Raw genomic sequence first — 17,148 nt, 5'->3', positions numbered from 1 at the left:
AATAAGATTACATTCTTCTAAAAAAAACCAGTGGGAATTGGGAAGAAATACTTTTTAATATGGGTTGTACCACCAAACATCGACACTCTCTGGTCCGGCAACATCCTTCATCAGGCAGGACCATAGATGATCCTGGACAAGAGAGTCTGGGAGCCTGAGGGCAGGAGGGACAGCTGGGGCAACAGTGTCGGCAGCCCAGCTGGGAGCAGCACAGGACTGGGACCGGAGCCTCACGGCAGGACCTGGGAGCTTGCGGCTGAGGCTGGAACCTCACAGCAGCAACTGTAGGCATAGGGCTGGAGTTTCCTTGCAGCCCCAGGAGCACGGGGCCAAGGCACCGCAGCAGCCCACGGGAGCATGGGTCTGGAGTTAAGCCCTGCAGCAGCCTGCTAGAACGCATAGGACTGGAGCCCTACGGCTGCTACCGGGTGCACAGGGCCAGAGCCCCATGGCAGGAGCTGGAGCTTGTGCTGCCCAGGGAACAGGCAGCAACTGGGCAAACAGCCCAGCCAGGTTTGGGGGTAGGGAGGTAAGGACAAGGCAAAGTGCTTGCTGGGGCATCCTTCCAGCGGCAGGCGATGGGCTTGGGGTTGGTGGCAAGAAAACTCCCCTGGTCTGGCAAATTCTCTCATTTGGGACCGGTCAGGTCCCAACAGTGCCAGACCAGGGTGGCCCAACCTGTAGCAGCTTATTGATATTCATTTGGAGTTTCTCTAAGTAAGATGAACTCACAGAGGGGAACATTAGTTTGGGGTACAAATAGAGTTTCACCTTTTTCAGCTGTCTCTTGTTGTTTGGAATGGAGAAGCATGGAAAGTCTAAATTAGACAGTGGTTGATCTGATTTGGAATAGACACAAATACAGATGGTGATTTGAGTTATGTAGAATTTTGCTTAGCACAGCTTTCTGAAAGTCATTGACTTCTTGTGACAATATAAATTCTGAATTGTATATAGAAGGCTCTGGAACTGCTGGCAATTGCTTAATCTTTTTAAAAAACATTGCTTTGTTGAAAGGTAACATTAATATGGGTCAAATGAAAGATGAGTATTAATTACTTCATGAAGCCACCCTCAAGTTTTGTCCAGCAGTCATTCTTGTTGTATGAAGCAAATGGATTGACTGAAAGCAGTGCTCTTTTCCTGTTTAGGAGCTGTTTACAGAGAGAGAAAAAATTACTGTCTCTGGTTCTGTTACACATTTCAGCACCAAATAGGACACAAAGTAAAAAGGCTTGTTTTTAAAATGATCTAAAAAATCCAAATAAACAGACCTGAAAAGTTCCTTCTCAACTTTACATTTAGTAACATGGAAATAAAAGGTGTTTAATCCAGATCCCTAGAAACCAGATCTCAAGTGAAGCACCTGAGATGACGGATTCTCAAGCAGCCATTCTTGAGAAAAGGCATTTGATAAAGATCGGCTTTTATGTACTACAAATACCTTTTGAAATGTACATACTATGCCTCTAGAATGGTAGGTTTTGAAATTGTAAGTCCATACATATATGATTACTCTCTCTCATGCATGAAATAGTGTGTGAATCTATTCACACTAGCCTACGAAGAACAATTACATTCAAGCAATTTCTCCATCCTGTATTGCATACTGTCTTATTAGTTAGAATATCTTGTAGTTAAATAATAATGTACTCCATTCTTCTGAGACTTATACGCTAAGGACTGAGAAGTAGAGCAGTCAAAAACTTTTCAGTCTTTTATTAGGAAATGTTGACTTCATGAAGTTGCCGTGTTCCACAGGAACTTGCCAGTTCTGTTGAAACTTGCCACAGAACCAGCCTGGTATGCCAGCCCACCTACCAACCAGTTTCTGAGGCTCCTACCATACTCCACTTGGATGGCTACTGGAGAGCAGTTGCTTCCAAGGTTCATAGCTCAGCTAGGGCACCCTGTTTGGCTTCCTTCCCTATGTTTCCTGACTTCAAAGAAGGTTCAGGGAACCAGCTTCCTCAAAAGTTTGACAGCTCTGGCTCATGATCTCTGATGGTTTTTGTGTACAGTTTGTGAATCAGTTGGGGACCCTTCAGACTGTATATATTGCATTATATGCAACACCTTTATTCCTAAAATGTGTATATAATCTGTATGTATTAGTAATTTTAGTTTTTCAAATCTGGATGGTTTCTGTGTAAATATTCAGCATGTCTTTTGCTTTAACATTAACAGAATATTGCTGATAGTTGTTTTGCAGACAGGCGAGAGTGCTAGTGAATGTTTTTGCCTTCAATGTCCATCAGTTACTAATGGTCAAGGTGGAGTGGCTACTGGACATTATGTAATCTCCTGGAAGAGGTAAGGTTTCCTTCTCTGGTTGTTTTGAAAGCAGACTTAGAGTGGGGTAGGATAGGTAGGCTATATTTGCTTTTTTCTTCCTTGCTGGTCTTGATAGTGGAATTGTTCTGTTTGAAAGCAGCAGAAACCCTTTTTAAAAGTGCACATGCTGCTGACATTGCATCTAAATGGTGATAGTTCTGTTTTTATTAAGTTTTCATCTATATGATCTCCTACACTAATTCTTAAGTTTTCTAAAGTCTTCTCCTCCTCATCACATATGAAATACTATTTAAAAGACCAGTTAAAGACCACTCCAATTGTATAAAAAGTACTGCTTTAATGGTCAAACAAAAAATAAGTGAACCAGGGCTGTCAATAAATTGCAGTTCTCTCATGAGTAACTCAAAAAAAATCATGATTTAAAAAATTAATTGCAGTGAGTCATTGTTTTTTTCACACTGTTAAACAATAGAATACCAATTGAAATTTATTAAATTTTTAAATTTTTCTATATTTTCAAATATATTTATTTAAATTATAATACAGAATACAAAGCACTAACATTATAATTATTTTTATTACAAATATTTGTACTGTAAAAATGACAAACAGTAATACAGTAAAAGCTTTGTTATTCAGTATTCAGTTTACCAGAAAGCTCAATTAACCAGAATTTCTGATATTTTCCAATACAAATCTTCAATCTAGTAACCAGGACTAATATACTTCCCTATATGTTACAGGGCATCCCCACTATAAGTTGCCCCAGTATACCTCCATTCCATGCTAATGTCATTGACTCTTGTAAGAACTGATGTGTTATAAGTCCTCCCATTCCCTGCTCTTAATTCATACAAAAAACCAACAACCCCAATTTGCGCAAATGGAAGTCAGCCACAGGAAAAAAATTCCCTGCTTTTAAGTTGTTTCACTATAAGTCCAAGCTATTCAGAACATATACAGGAAGGACAGCCTGTAGGTAGTTGCATATTCTCCATTCTACTTCCATGCAAAAAAGCAGAAGGCAGTTAAGCAAGCTAAAATTTATTCAGGAGCTTATTCAATAAAAAATAGCTTCCAGAGTATGTCATTAGGCTAAATCTGTAATAACTCCTGCACCCTCTACATCTGCAATGATAATTGATGTCAATAATGATAACCCCGAGGCACTGCCAAGATCCTGAAGTGCCTTCTGAATCATCAAAGTAAGATTAAATAATGTTTAGTATAGTTTGTATCGTGTATTTTCAGTGATCTAAGTGTATGCCATGCGCTGCCCATAGAGATAGGTAGTATTATAAGAGAATCTCCTGTATAGGAAACTTTACCTGTATACACCAAGTGCTTCAAGAAACTAGTGCAGTGCTGTACCACTAATAGAATGGTGAGTATCTGTATACTATTTTATACTTTTTATTATATTCTACTTTGAAAATTGACATTCCATATGAAAGTATAACTTTCAGTTAACCAAAATATTTGCTTAACCAGCACTGCTCATGCCCCCAACATGCTGGATAACAGAGCTTTTCCTGTAATGTTTTTCTGTTCACTTCATACCAGTACTGTGGTGCACTCTCTTTATTGTGAAAGTGCAACTTAACAAATACAGATTTATTTTTGTTACATAAACTGAATGCAAAAGCAAAACAATGTAAAACTTGAGCGCTTACAAGACCACTCAGTCCTATTTCCTGTTGAGCCCCATAGTTAAGGGAAACAGATTTGTTTACATTTATGGAAGATAATGCTGCTCACTACTTATTTATAATGTCACCTGAAAGTGAAAACAGATGTCAGCATGGCACTTTTGTAGCTGGTATTGGAAGGTATTTGCCTTTTCATGCTTCAACCACCATTCCAGAAGACAAGTTTCTATGCTGCAGCTTGATTTTTAAAAAAATTTGTTCCTTACATTTGTGACTGAACTCCTTGGTGGAGAACTGTATGTCTCCTGCTCCGTAGTTTTATCTGGATTCTGCCATATATAACAGCAGTCTCAGATGAAGACCCAGCGTGTTTGAACCTCTTTAGTGCGGCTCTTTCTGGTCTGACAACATCTGTGGTACAGCATGATTTTAGTTAGCCCGATGACACGTATTCATGGCTATAGCCAAGTTTCCTGTGGTCCCATAAAGTTTGTTTACTGCCACCAATCCTGGCTCTCAGTATTCTGTGTTGTTGTTTAACTCTAATTTACTCCTAAGAGCCTACTAAGCAATGAAAGTGCTGGTAATGCTTCTAGACAATATTGACCTACCCTGGTCCAACAAATTCTCTGGTTTGGCACCGGTCAAATCCTGATGGTGTCGAACTAGAGACGTTCAACCTGTACCCAAAGTTTAAGAATCCGAAGTGCCTTCCATACTCTGAGAGGGTCGAGGTGTGACGCATATTTCCAGAAGTTTTTAAAAAGAGCAGCACTGATGTGGAAACTACAGAACCCAAATTACTAAAAAAGAAAATCAAACTTCTGCTGGTGGCATCTGACTCAAGACGATGAAGATGAACATGCGTCAATCCACACTGCTTTGGGTCATTATCAAGCAGAAACTGACATCAGCTTGGGTGCATGTCTGCTGGAATGATGGCTGAGGCATGAAGGGATATATGAATCTTTAGCACATTGAATGCAGTTATTTTTGTACATAATTGAACATTTGTAAGTTACACTTTCATGATTGAGATTGCATTATAGTATTTGTACTAGGTGAATTAAATACTATTTTTACAATGCAGACATTTGTAATCCGAATAAAGTAAGCGCTGTGCACTTTGTATTCTGTATAGTAATTGAAATAAAAATATTTGAAAATGTAAAAAAGTCAAAATATTTAAATTTATGGCATTTGATTATTTTTAACAGCGTGATTAAAATATTTGTATAATTGCTTAACAGCCCTAAAATGAGCCTAATCTTTCCCATCTTGATATATGGATTTGTATTTTAGAGCAGATATTAGAAAGTATCTCTGTCTTCTCTAGATTTTAACATCTTTTTACAAGATTATTATAATAAAAACATCCAGCTAACACTTTTCTCCTTTTTGAACTGTTAAGATGACTAAATATTGCTTGTTCATTTGATTCTTGATCCCAGTTTTCTGTTGGTTTAGTGATTTGATGTCAAGAATATAAATCAGTCTACCTTTGTGGTTTTCTTTGATAGGAGTTCAGCTATGGAAAATGTTCCTGTTGTTTGTACTGTGATCACTTTACCACATGTGATTGTAGAGAGCATTCCACTCCATGTTAATACAGGTAATACTAATATGCATGAAATATTTAGCCCTAGGATGTATGTGTGGCATGCTCAATCAAGGCTGTGAAAGTCATAACAGACATTGGTCCGTAGGCATTTGTCCTTTATTGCCACGGATTAATTTATAACATATTTTAATGATCTATTCCTGAAGCATCTGATCAAATGTACTTTAAATATGTTTTGTGCCACTTTCTGCAGATTTCTACTTTTATTGAGTCAAACTTGATTTTTTTCATATGTGAAATCAAGAAATTTATCGTCCTATCAGATTATATAACCTTTGCATTCATTCCGTTTGTCTCCCAAGATCTGCCGTCATTTGGTCGAGTCAGAGAATCCTTACCTGTCAGATATCATCTGCAAAACAAGACAAGTCTAGTCCAGGATGTAGAAATATCAGTGGAGCCAAGTGATGCCTTCATGTTTTCTGGTCTTAAACAGGTACAGATGTCCTCTCTCTCACTACAGTGGGATGATACTTTTGATGTTGTTGTTAAATTATTCTAATAGACTTCAAATGGAAGTGCTGGCCTCTTTGGAAATCTTAGAGTTTTTGAGCCCCAAGTTTTGAAAAACTCCCTCCTGTGATGATGATAAACTTTTGCGGACTCCTTATACATAATCTACAGACTCCCCAGAGGTCCACAGACCAAGCTTGAAAGCCACTATTTTAATTTTACAAATTGTATTTAAATATGAAATGTTATTTTTAATGTAACTTTACTATAAAATAGTAAAAGAAATATTAAAAATAAATAAATTGTAACAAATCTGTCACCCAGTTCAGTTTCTGCCAAAACATGGGTTGTGAAATTTTCTCTTGTCCTTTTGAATCAGGTGACATGCAAAGAAACATAATACACTGTAACAAATATGGGCTACCCGAAGTGAGTGATAGACTTATAAATGTTAGCTTGTGATAGCCCATTAGCTTGCTATCTAGGGTTGCTAGGTGTCCGGTATTGTCCCAGACAGTCTGGTATTTTCATCTCCTATCCAGTAAAAAATTCAGAAAATACTGGACACCTAAAATATCCAGTATCTTTTGTTTTTTTGTAACTTTTTTTTTGCCTGCCAGGAGGCGAAAATACCAGACACCTAGCAACCGTTCGACACACTCAGCAACTGGGCTCAGTTCCTGTCTCTCCAGCTCCCTCCCCCCCTCCCCTGACATCCCCTGACTTACCTGGTTCTGCAGGGGCATGTCTTGTTGCTGGTACAGAAAAACAAAATGGCTGCTGGCAAAAAAAAACCTCTTAAAGAGGCCATGCTAAATTTTTTTTTTTTTTTTTTTTTGCTTATCTGCTGTCGGGGTTCTATTTTTTTTTTTTTTTTTTCTCATCTCAACAACTTTGGTCTCCTCCTTTTTTTGCGGGGGGGGAGAGTTTTGGTATTTTTGGTTAAACCATTTGGCAACCCTATTACTATCACATTTGCTATTATCCGATCATATTGCCCTAGAGTTATTTAGTAAATACATATCCTTAAGATCTGGTGAAATGAAGAATGAGCAATATATCTGGAGGAATATGCGCATCCAAACTTTTTTTTTGTTAATCTTAGGAGGACTAAAAATCTTCTTAAGAATGTTTAATTATGTCTTTCTGGATAGACTAAGGAAATGCATGTTGACCATATGATTCAGTTTGTGAAACGGGGTAGAAAAGAAAGGACTATAATACCTTTAATAGTGCTTTTAGTCTAATTGATTAAAGGGAATAGTTAAGAGAATAATGTTTAACTTTGGAGTGTGCAGATGTTTAACATATGTAAAACAGCTTTCTTTCCTGGAATTATTTATTATTTTAGATACGATTGCGAATCCTTCCTGGCACGCAGCAGGAAATACTATATAACTTCTACCCTCTCATGGCTGGATATCAACAGTTACCATCTCTTAATATCATCTTGCTGCGGTTCCCAAACTTCACTAATCAGTTGCTCAGACGATTCATACCAACGCACATTTTTGTAAAGGTACAGTTCTAATGAAGGCTTTTGGTCTATTTATATTATGAATGAATTCTTCCAGAACTAACTTGGGATTTATTTTGCTTTTGAGAAGGACAGCCCCAGTTCTGCACTAACTGAGTGGACAATTCATTTGAGAGCAGACTTTACTTGCTTTAGGATGCACAGGCACAATGCTGTATATACATGGAGGCCTGTGGACTTCACCGGGGCTCTGTGTGGGTGCAGCAATCTGCTCAGGCATTACACAGTGCTGGCCAGGGCTCTGTATGAGCAACAGGAACTTTGCCCATAAAACCATCCAGAATTACTTTCCTGAGTTATGGTTCTCCTCATAGCTGCAGTGTATTGCCCATTTTGCAGAACATTTTTGTTCTGAGTAATGTGTTGGGTCTAGAAAGATGATAGTAATTCAATAATTAAAGCTTCAATTTAAAATTTGGCATGCATTTGAATATTGGTGGAACTATATTTGGTTAGAATATTTCCAAATTTTCATTTCTTATCTGACACCCCATATTATATTTATATTACTCAAGTCAGAATTGATTGCAGAAAGGGAAATATGGGTGTTCATAAAACCCTAAAACTCATCACAGTACAGAATATTTCCAAACCTAAATTACTATTAGAGTAGAAGATTTAAGTGCAAATGACATTTATGATACTAGACTTGCTACAGTGTTGCAGCTACTCAGATATGAAAACATTATTATTTCATCCCATCATGGCAGACAGGTTTCATGCAATCTCTGGCCCTTTCCAACTTACTTTAAAGCCTTTCACTTAAAACAGGGCTAGCTAGCATTGTGTCTTTCCTTTACAGGATCTTATGTTAACCTTTCCTATTGGAGCATAAGCAATGAGTGAGAGGCCTGAAGTGTTCCTTTATGTCTTTGAGAGAGTCTTGTTTGAACATCTATAATCCTCTGATCCCTTCAAGCAGGCTTTGCGTTCCTCCAGTTTTACTGCAGCTAAGAAGGCTAGGTGGAATTTAGTATTTATACTCACTGTCAATCAGTTATCAAGACTTGCTTTTAGGTCAAAACAGAGATTTGATATGCTCCCTCCAGGGAAAATAGTTCTGAGCATTTATAAGAGTTTTTAATTCCTTTTTTCTCTTCTCTGAGGTTATCGGAATCCCCCTGTTCTTTCCTGTATACTCCTGTGCACAGCTATGCTATTCCTCTAGCCCTTTTCCCAAAGGACCCCACTTGAAACTTATCTTAGAACTTTCTGGAGCTGTTCCTGCTTCATGCAAGTATTTGTCATCAGAATTATTATCAGTGTAGAATTTGTATTGCAGTAGTACCAAGAGACTCCAGTCATGGTCAGGCCTTATGCTAGGTGCTATACACACATGTGTAAGGATATGGTTTCTGCCCTGGAAAGCTTATACAGGAAGTTGGGAGCGTTAGAAGACTTGAATGTAGAGAACATCACAATATTTTGTGCTGCCATTAGAAATACTTTGATGCTAGGAAAGTTACAGCACTGATTATACATTGTTGCATCCTGTTCGTTTATGGATATGTAAACTGACTTTTTTTCTTTAAAGCCACAAGGTCGACAAGTTGATGATACCTCTATCGCAGCTGCGTAACTGCAGACATGGACTTATGCACTAGAAGGAAATGCAATTTTTTCACAGAATGTATAAAATTTTGCTTTTTGAACCATAGCTTTGATCAAACTTTAATTCATAAACTTTTATTTTTTTAATTACAATTATGACAACTACCATTAGAACTCATGTTTAAACATTTAGCTTTTCATAAATTTTCACTAATGAATAAATATACAGAATACGTTGGTGCTCTGTTTCGCATGCACATTCTTCTAAAAGTTAACTTCATGAATGTTAAATACTTTAAGAAGTATTATTATACCTTTGGATTGTCTTGAGAATGAAAATGAAGAAAACCAAGTTCACTTGACCAAAAAACAGAAGTGCCACTTTCTTCATTAATGATTGCTTGAGGAGCAATATCTGTACTTTTTATCATCAGGTTTTGCAGCAATGAAAGTGATCATATCTGATAGAAGCTTATTTTTGTGTTATTTATATTCAGAGGGTAGAACCGTATGTAGCAGCCTGGACTTCGATTCATAAATAACTTACTGCTACAGATGGATCTGTTGGCATTGAGTGGTTTCCTCATGCTTTAAGAAGGGTCATTAATTTAAAAGGCACTTTCTCTCCAGCAGTACTAGTACTGTCTTTCAAAATGTTTCACTCAGCAGTGACTAATCAGTAAAATATGCAGCCTTTGTGATTTTCTTAATTAATTAATAATACCATACAACATTAACCTGAAATGATTTCAGTTATTAAAAATGCACTGCTTCCAGATCAAAGACACATTTTTCTCAGTATTCTGCTTTGTCAGGTTAGAGGTACCTCCTTGTGCAGCTTTGCAAGCTGGTATTAAAAATATACACAGTAAATCATGTAAATAAAAATTGTGTTGTGAAATCTTTCATTGTTCATCTTTCTAAATAGTTAAATTAAACAATTGCATTTTGATCTCCTGGAAATGATCGTATTTATTGTCCAAGTGAAGTGATATTAAACAACTTATTGTAACTGAATATTTGTGAAACTGAATTCAATGTGTTGATTTCTTAATTATATTGATTTGTATGTAATGAATAACTGTCCACTATGGTCTAGTGCAGTGGTCCCCAACACGGTGCCATTTCTGTGCACCCGCCAAGTGATCAGGGCCAGCCCCAGAAGTGCGGCGCATGGGTGGCGCCAGCTCCGGCCCCGCCCCCAGGTGCGTTTCTAACCTCGCCCCCAGGTGCCCGGCGTGTGAACAGCCCCACCTCCGGGCGCCCGGCAGCCCCAAAAGGTTGGAGACCACTGGTCTAGTGTGTTAGTGGAAAATATCTGGATTTGATTCTCTTATGTCTGCCTTCAAACTTTGGTAAGCTCTAAATCTAAAGGATCCTGATACTATGAACCCCCTTCCAGATCTACCTGCTATCTGTATATCCCTACCCTATTCATCTCTGATATTTTGTGGTCGTCTTAACACTACCTGTCATTAGCCATCTGTTCATATTTCACTGTTACCTACCAATGTAGTATGACATACACAATAAAAAAACAATCCTAAGGTTTGAGCTGTTAGATTGAACAGTTATTGGGCAACTGAATCCATGCTTTACAATGATTGGAGGGGCTTACATCAGCACTCTGTGCATTTGTTTTTATGGCAGTTAATTTAATTCAAGACACAGCAATATTATATAATCAAACTTACACGCTGTTTTAAAGCTTAATCTGTGTAGCGTATTACAAAAATGCAATAATTAATAAATACAATCCACCATTGTAGTTTTTCCCATGAAACCCCTTAGAGATGTGTCTCAGAATCTGAGGGGGTATGTATATGATAGTTTTGGAACCCCTGCTTTCTGGGGGAACCCTTTCATCACTTGAACAAAAACTGTGGTGAAGCCAGTAAAATTTTTTGTTTGTAAGAACTTCAGGGTTTGGCCCTAGATGGCTGATTTCAGAGTGGTAATGGGAGCTTGAGGGAAGTTGTATACACCAACTTCCAAGAGATTAATACAGCATTTCTGGGGCGCACATGCAGCTGGAGAGAGGTTGTTGATTATTGGAATGAGGGAAAAGAGAGCTACAAACCTGTTGCTTACTTTCATTATTTTCTTCCAAATGCTTCCAATTGCATTTGTTCTTGTAGGGATATGTCTAGACTACATGCTTCTGCCGACAGAGGCATGTGAATTAGACATACCGACATAGTCAATGAAGCAGGGATTTAAATATCCCCTGCTTCATTATAATAAAAATGGCCACCGCATTGTGCCGGCTCAGCTGTTTGTCGGCACAAACCGGCAGTCAAGACTGGGATCGGTCGACGAGGAAAGCCTTTGTCGACCAATCCCTTATGCCTTGTGAAACGAGGTTTACAGGATCGGTTGACAAAGGCTTTCCTCGTCGACCGATCCCCGTCTTGACTGCCGGTTTGTGCCGACAAACAGCTGAGCCGGCACAATGCGGTGGCCATTTTTATTCTAATGAAGCAGGGGATATTTAAATCCCTGCTTCATTGACTATGTCGGTATGTCTAATTTACATGCCTTTGGCAGAGGCATGTCGTCTGGACATACCCTAGTATGGCTGGCATCCGGTATTTGCCCCCATTAGTTCACTTTTCAACAGTTTTTAAAAATAGAAGTTACATATATTTGACCCTCTTGGATTGTCCTCAGTTTCCAGCCAAATGTTTTGTTTAAACTACAGTTCAGGTTGAAAGAAACTTCAGTCTTCTATGCTATTCTGCTTTGTTCTGAAAGTATTTATACAGCTATAATATCGAGACCTGAGATCTTTCCCAGGTAATATTCTATCAGTAAATTATAATGACTTTCCTTTTGAAAGGCTACAAAGTGTGTGCATGTGTATAGATACACAAACACCTTTTCTCAGTTCCAAAAACTTGAAAAATTTTTAGGAGCAGTGAAGATTACCATATCTGTTATAAAAATGAAATAAATGAGGTATAATTGTACATTGAAGATCAAAAGTACAATTTATAATGAACATTATACAGGCAGTCCCCGCATTACATACAAGATAGGGACTGTAGGTTTGTTCTTAAGTTGAATTTGTATGTAAGTCAGAACTGGTACATATTGTAGGGGAAACTCTAGCCAAACATTTCTCCAGAGCTCAGTTTTATTCTCCCACACCTCACTTCCCTCAGTCCTTTATTTTCAAGCTGAGGTGTCTGCTGAGAAAAGCCGCTCTGCGTCTCCCTGGTCTGCTGGGGGGGGGGGCGCTAGCTTCGCATCTCCCTGGTCTGCTGGGGGGAAGCAGCTAGTGCGGGGTTGCCTCACCCCGTTTGTAAGTAGGGATCCGATGTAAGTCGGATCCATGTAACCCGGGGACTGCCTGTATACTTAAGTCGTACACTAACCAGAAACGTGAACTTGTGAAATACACTGTGTAGGGAAAAATTACCAAAGAATTGTATTTTTTATAATTTTATAAGAGCAGCACTTGGACAGTGCAAGTATAATCTCAGTGACAGACCTTCAGCCAGTCTAGGCTTAGGTGGTCTATGATAACCAGTACACAGACCTTTTTAATAGACATTGTATATGCTGTTCCCTAAGCTCTCCAGTCTTTCCCACTCCAGTTGACCCAGGCCAGTTAAGGAGGAATGAGTTCCAATTGATGGCATAAGAAGAGAATGACTTTACTAAAATGTTTAAACCCTTAGATATGTAAATAATACTTTTAAAAAATCCCATTTCTTCAAGTGATTGCTCTTGTTAATTCCACATACGTATGTGCGTGCTGCATGCACGTTTTGTCAGAAGATTTTCCCTTAGCAGTACCTGTTGGGCCATTAGGGGAGCACCCTGGAATGGTGCCGCTATATTGGCTAATCTATACACCTGCTGGCCTGCCATATCCTAAGTTCCTTTTCTGCTCGTGATGGAACTACACACTTTGCTCTTGCTTTGCAAGCGCCTCTTAGCAGTTCTCACCTGTTTTTTGTAGTGTGTGTTAGTGTTTTCTAGCTGATTGTTTTTATTTTGTAAATATTTAAGTGTTTAGTAGTTACTTAAGCAAGGGGCTTGCTTCGTGTCCCCAGTGTGTGGGGTGGGGCATGCCTAGACCCCAAGGCTTTAAGCTCTGTGTGAAGTGCCAGAAAACCTATGCCCTGCGGGGATCCCCACAAAGCCTGCCTCAAGTGCCTTGGAGAAGTCCACCTGTCCAAGTTGTGTAAGATCTGCAGGGACTTCATCAAGTTGCAAACCAAGCAGGAAAGAGTCTTACTTGAAATCATCCTCATGGAGATGCTTTTATCTGGCACCAGTGTTGGATCGAGCACCGGCAACCCAGAGCGCACTGGCTTCGGTGTGTGAGGCACCGAGTCACTTGTGCGCCTCCCTGGTGCTGCGAAGGCCTCGGCACTGGTCCCAGTCTTTATTGCTTCAGGAGAAGCAAAGACCTAGTTAGGGCAGTCTCTGCCGAGGCATGTGCTATCTGTGCACCCTCAGGCAGTGCACGTGGCACTGGCAGACATGGCACTCAGACCATTGTGATCAGGTCAGCACCGTGGTCAGGTCAGCCTGTGTTGGGATCCAAGTCCTGTGGAGGCCCTTCCGGAGCCCTTGATGCCCAACAGCTTTGAGGCCATGATGGACCTCATTGAACTTATTTCATCTTTGATCCTGGTACCGTGAAGCCAGAGGGCACCATCGCGTGAATCTGGCACGGGGTCTTGGAGTCTCTCTGGTACTTCTCCCTTTCAGTAGGGGTGGGAGGAAGTGTAAACTCTGATTGGGATAGTTGGGTTTGGGGCATTTGAAAGAGTTTATTAATCCTCTTTTTTGTGAGACTGGGACCAGGGAAGTAATTTGATAAACTACTAGGAATTTGCTCGCTGCTATGGCAACTAGTTTTCTATCCAGAGTTATCCCAGGATTTCATCAAGGGCTGAAAGGTGAAATGCTAGGCACGGGCCTGCAGCTCTCTACTCATGTGAGGCATCCCTTTGAAGTCAGTTGACTCACAAGGGGATTATTTCTGTATAGGCTGCAAACTAGGGATGTAAGCAACTAGTCGACTACCCAATAAGCCTGTTTCACTCCCCCTTGCTGCCTCTATATTAGAGGCAGCAAGGGGGGGAGCAGGAGCTGGTGCTGGGGGGAGCCGGCTTAAAAGCCCGTTTCCCCCCAGCAGCGTCTCTAATGGGGGGAGGAGAGGCAGAGACGCAGTGGTGGGCAATGGTGTGAGTGGGGACTGCTTCAATCCCCGCTCTCACTGTTGCCCACTGTGCCTTTGCCTCCTCTGCCCCCCTGTCCAGGTTCCCCACTGTGCCTCTTCCTTTTAAATGTAGTAAGAGCCACAGGAAGCTCTTACTACATTTAAAAGGCAGAGGTGCAGCTAGGATAGCAAGTGCTCCACCCCACCCCTTACCGATGAATCGAGTAGTCGATGGAAATTCTATCAACTACTCGATTAGCTGATTAATTGAAATTTAACATCTCTATTGCAAACAAGATTACCAGCCAGTCAGATGGGATTCTGGGAGGGCAATTTACATATATTTGTTTTATTTCCTAAAACAGCTTTTGCTGACACTGACCATTCCAGTGATACTCAGCTAGTTGCTTCTGCCACTTAAATAAGTACTCCAGATCCTTTGTAAACAAAATACGACTTTAATCCTTCTGTTCAATTCCATGAGTGTTCTCCAAGGAATTATTCTGTAGGAAATTGTGTATTTCATAGTGGAGGGTCGTGGTTGGGTAGGGAATATTAACTACGCCAGGGATAAAGCGCTGTGCTTGGTAATTGCTTGCTGAACCCAGTTATGACAGCAGCAAGGTCTAGGCAAGGCTTTAAAAGAAGTGAAAATTCCTCTGATAAAGAAATGGAATTGGTTTGTGCCTAACAGGCATATTTTCATGGGAATTTTGAGGAAATTGTGCTCTAAGATAAAGAGATATCTCTTGATCTTAAGTAATTATAGAAAGCTTTGAACTGGGGATCAGATAAAATAATCATACCTCCTCATCTGAAACCAAGAATATGATTACTGTAAATTAAAAACAGAATATTCTTTGATATTTGATAAAAGACTAAATCTGTAGAAAAATTAAATTACTTACCAGAACACTATGTTTCAGTATGATGAAACTATGCCAAAGCAAATAAGCCTGATAGAGAGAAACTGAGAAATGCTCAGTAGTCCGGTAAAGTTTTTTTTTTAACCCGTTCTTATTCAACAAATCAGTTACACTTTTTTGGTTTAAATGAATAAATGTTTAACAAATGTTTAAATGTACAAGTAACACAATGTCTTTGTTCAAACACTAGAGTCAACATTTTATTTTTCTGTTAGCTTAGGTATACAATTGAGTGCATGTAAGAAATAAATGGTAGAAGACCAACCACAGCTGGAAAATACACCAGTCAATAATATTAATGGTCTTCATGTAAAAGCAAGGCATGTATTTAATGTTATTTCTTTGTGATGTATATATGGCATTCATGTGATCTTAAAGATTCATCATGGTGACTTATAGGAAACTCTGGAAGCATGTTTGAGTGGTTGTACTAAGCATACAATGTCAGGTCTCAAGAGTGCTGGACTACAGAGGTTTACAGCACTCAGAAGCTTCAACTCCTTTTTAGCATCTAAGGGTATGTCTACACTACCCCGCTAGTTCAAACTAGCAGGGTAATATAGGCATACCGCACTTGCAAATGAAGCCCGGGATTTGAATTTCCCGGGCTTCATTTGCATAAGCCGGGCGCCGCCATTTTTAAATCCCGGCTGGTTCGAACCCCGTGCCGCGCGGCTACACGCGGCACGGGGTTCGAACCAGCCGGGATTTAAAAATGGCGGCGCCCGGCTTATGCAAATGAAGCCCGGGAAATTCAAATCCCGGGCTTCATTTGCAAGTGCGGTATGCCTACATTACTCTCCTAGTTCGAATTAGGAGGTAGTGTAGACATACCCTAATGGAATTAAGCTGCATGGTTTAAAATAAAATTCTGTTTATGGCTACATCTATACTTGGAGCTGGGGCCATGGAGATCTGGGTAGATGCCACTGATGCCCCTGCTTGTGTTACCATGGCTACACTACTATTTTTAGCACTCAGTGAGAGCTAGTCCAAATATGTCTGCCTTAGCTGGGAATTACAAATCCCAACTCTAAGTGTAGACATACCCTATGAGAAATGAATTGCTGGTCTCAACCCAGTTTCTAGGAGAAGGGTTGCTTTTGCAACCCTTCCCCTATTACAGTAGGCAGACATTGGCATGTTAACTGGTGTTCTTAGCAGAAAGGACATGGACTTTTTTTTGTCTAAGCAAATTATTTCTATGGTGGAAAGACAAGGAATTTCCCCGCTCTAAACCATCTTTTTTGCTGGCTCTAAACGGTCAATAACTACCCAGCCAGTAAATCCATTTGTAGCCTGATCTGTTTGTATTATAATTGAAAAATATGATGATGCACAGTTTACAGCTTTAAGACCTTTTCATGTGCCCATTTGTCCATGTCCTTCTTGGAATGTCATACATGAAGGGCCTTCCAAGTTAGGGTTGTGAATGCCACTGATTTATGTGTTAATGCAGGCACCCAGGCTAGAATATAATGATCTCACCTCTCCTATCCCTATTTGCCAAAAGTTGGAAATGGGTGACAAGGGGATGGAAAACTTGATGATTACCTGTTCTGTTTATTCCCTCTGGGGCATCTGGTATTGGCTGCTGGCAGAAGACAAGATCCTGGGCTTGATATAGACCATTGGTCTGACCCAGTATAGCTGTTTTTATGTTCAGTGAATAGAGAACATCACTCTCCAAGACTTTCAGCAATGTTCCCTGTAAGCTGAGCATTTGGGCAGTCACCCAGGAGAGATTCAAATGCCCCCAGCTGTTTAGCAGAGCACCCAGAGCTGACAGCATGCATTACCATTGGTGGTGCACATGCCTTGATGCACATAACACGATTTATTCTGCACATGACTGGAAAAAATCAGAAGGAACATTGACTGTCAGTAAGGGATAACTCATGTTTGAGACAACATGACTTCTCCTAATGAAACAGGTT

The 17,148-nt window shown here is 39.9% G+C and overlaps 1 protein-coding gene across 2 annotated transcripts in view; it reads left to right on the top strand.

Moving 5' to 3' along the window:
* The window catches only part of TRAPPC11 (trafficking protein particle complex subunit 11), a 55,054-nt gene extending 44,931 nt beyond the window's left edge, over positions 1–10,123 (top strand). For both annotated transcript variants that reach the window (XM_006130162.5, XM_075930277.2), the window contains exons 26-30: positions 2,202–2,313; positions 5,465–5,556; positions 5,868–6,001; positions 7,370–7,537; positions 9,090–10,123. In XM_006130162.5, the coding sequence (XP_006130224.2) occupies positions 2,202–2,313; positions 5,465–5,556; positions 5,868–6,001; positions 7,370–7,537; positions 9,090–9,134 (551 nt within the window). In that variant the 3' untranslated portion in view covers positions 9,135–10,123. The remainder of the gene's footprint in view (positions 1–2,201; positions 2,314–5,464; positions 5,557–5,867; positions 6,002–7,369; positions 7,538–9,089) is intronic.
* Positions 10,124–17,148: the final 7,025 nt, after the last annotated feature.

The sequence above is a fragment of the Pelodiscus sinensis genome, chromosome 4 (assembly GCF_052426305.1).
Source record: "Pelodiscus sinensis isolate ZL-2025 chromosome 4, ASM5242630v1, whole genome shotgun sequence".
NCBI classification, from domain to species: domain Eukaryota; kingdom Metazoa; phylum Chordata; order Testudines; family Trionychidae; genus Pelodiscus; species Pelodiscus sinensis.
Note: the sequence above shows the minus strand (reverse complement) of the source record. Positions and strands in the feature narration are given on the sequence as shown.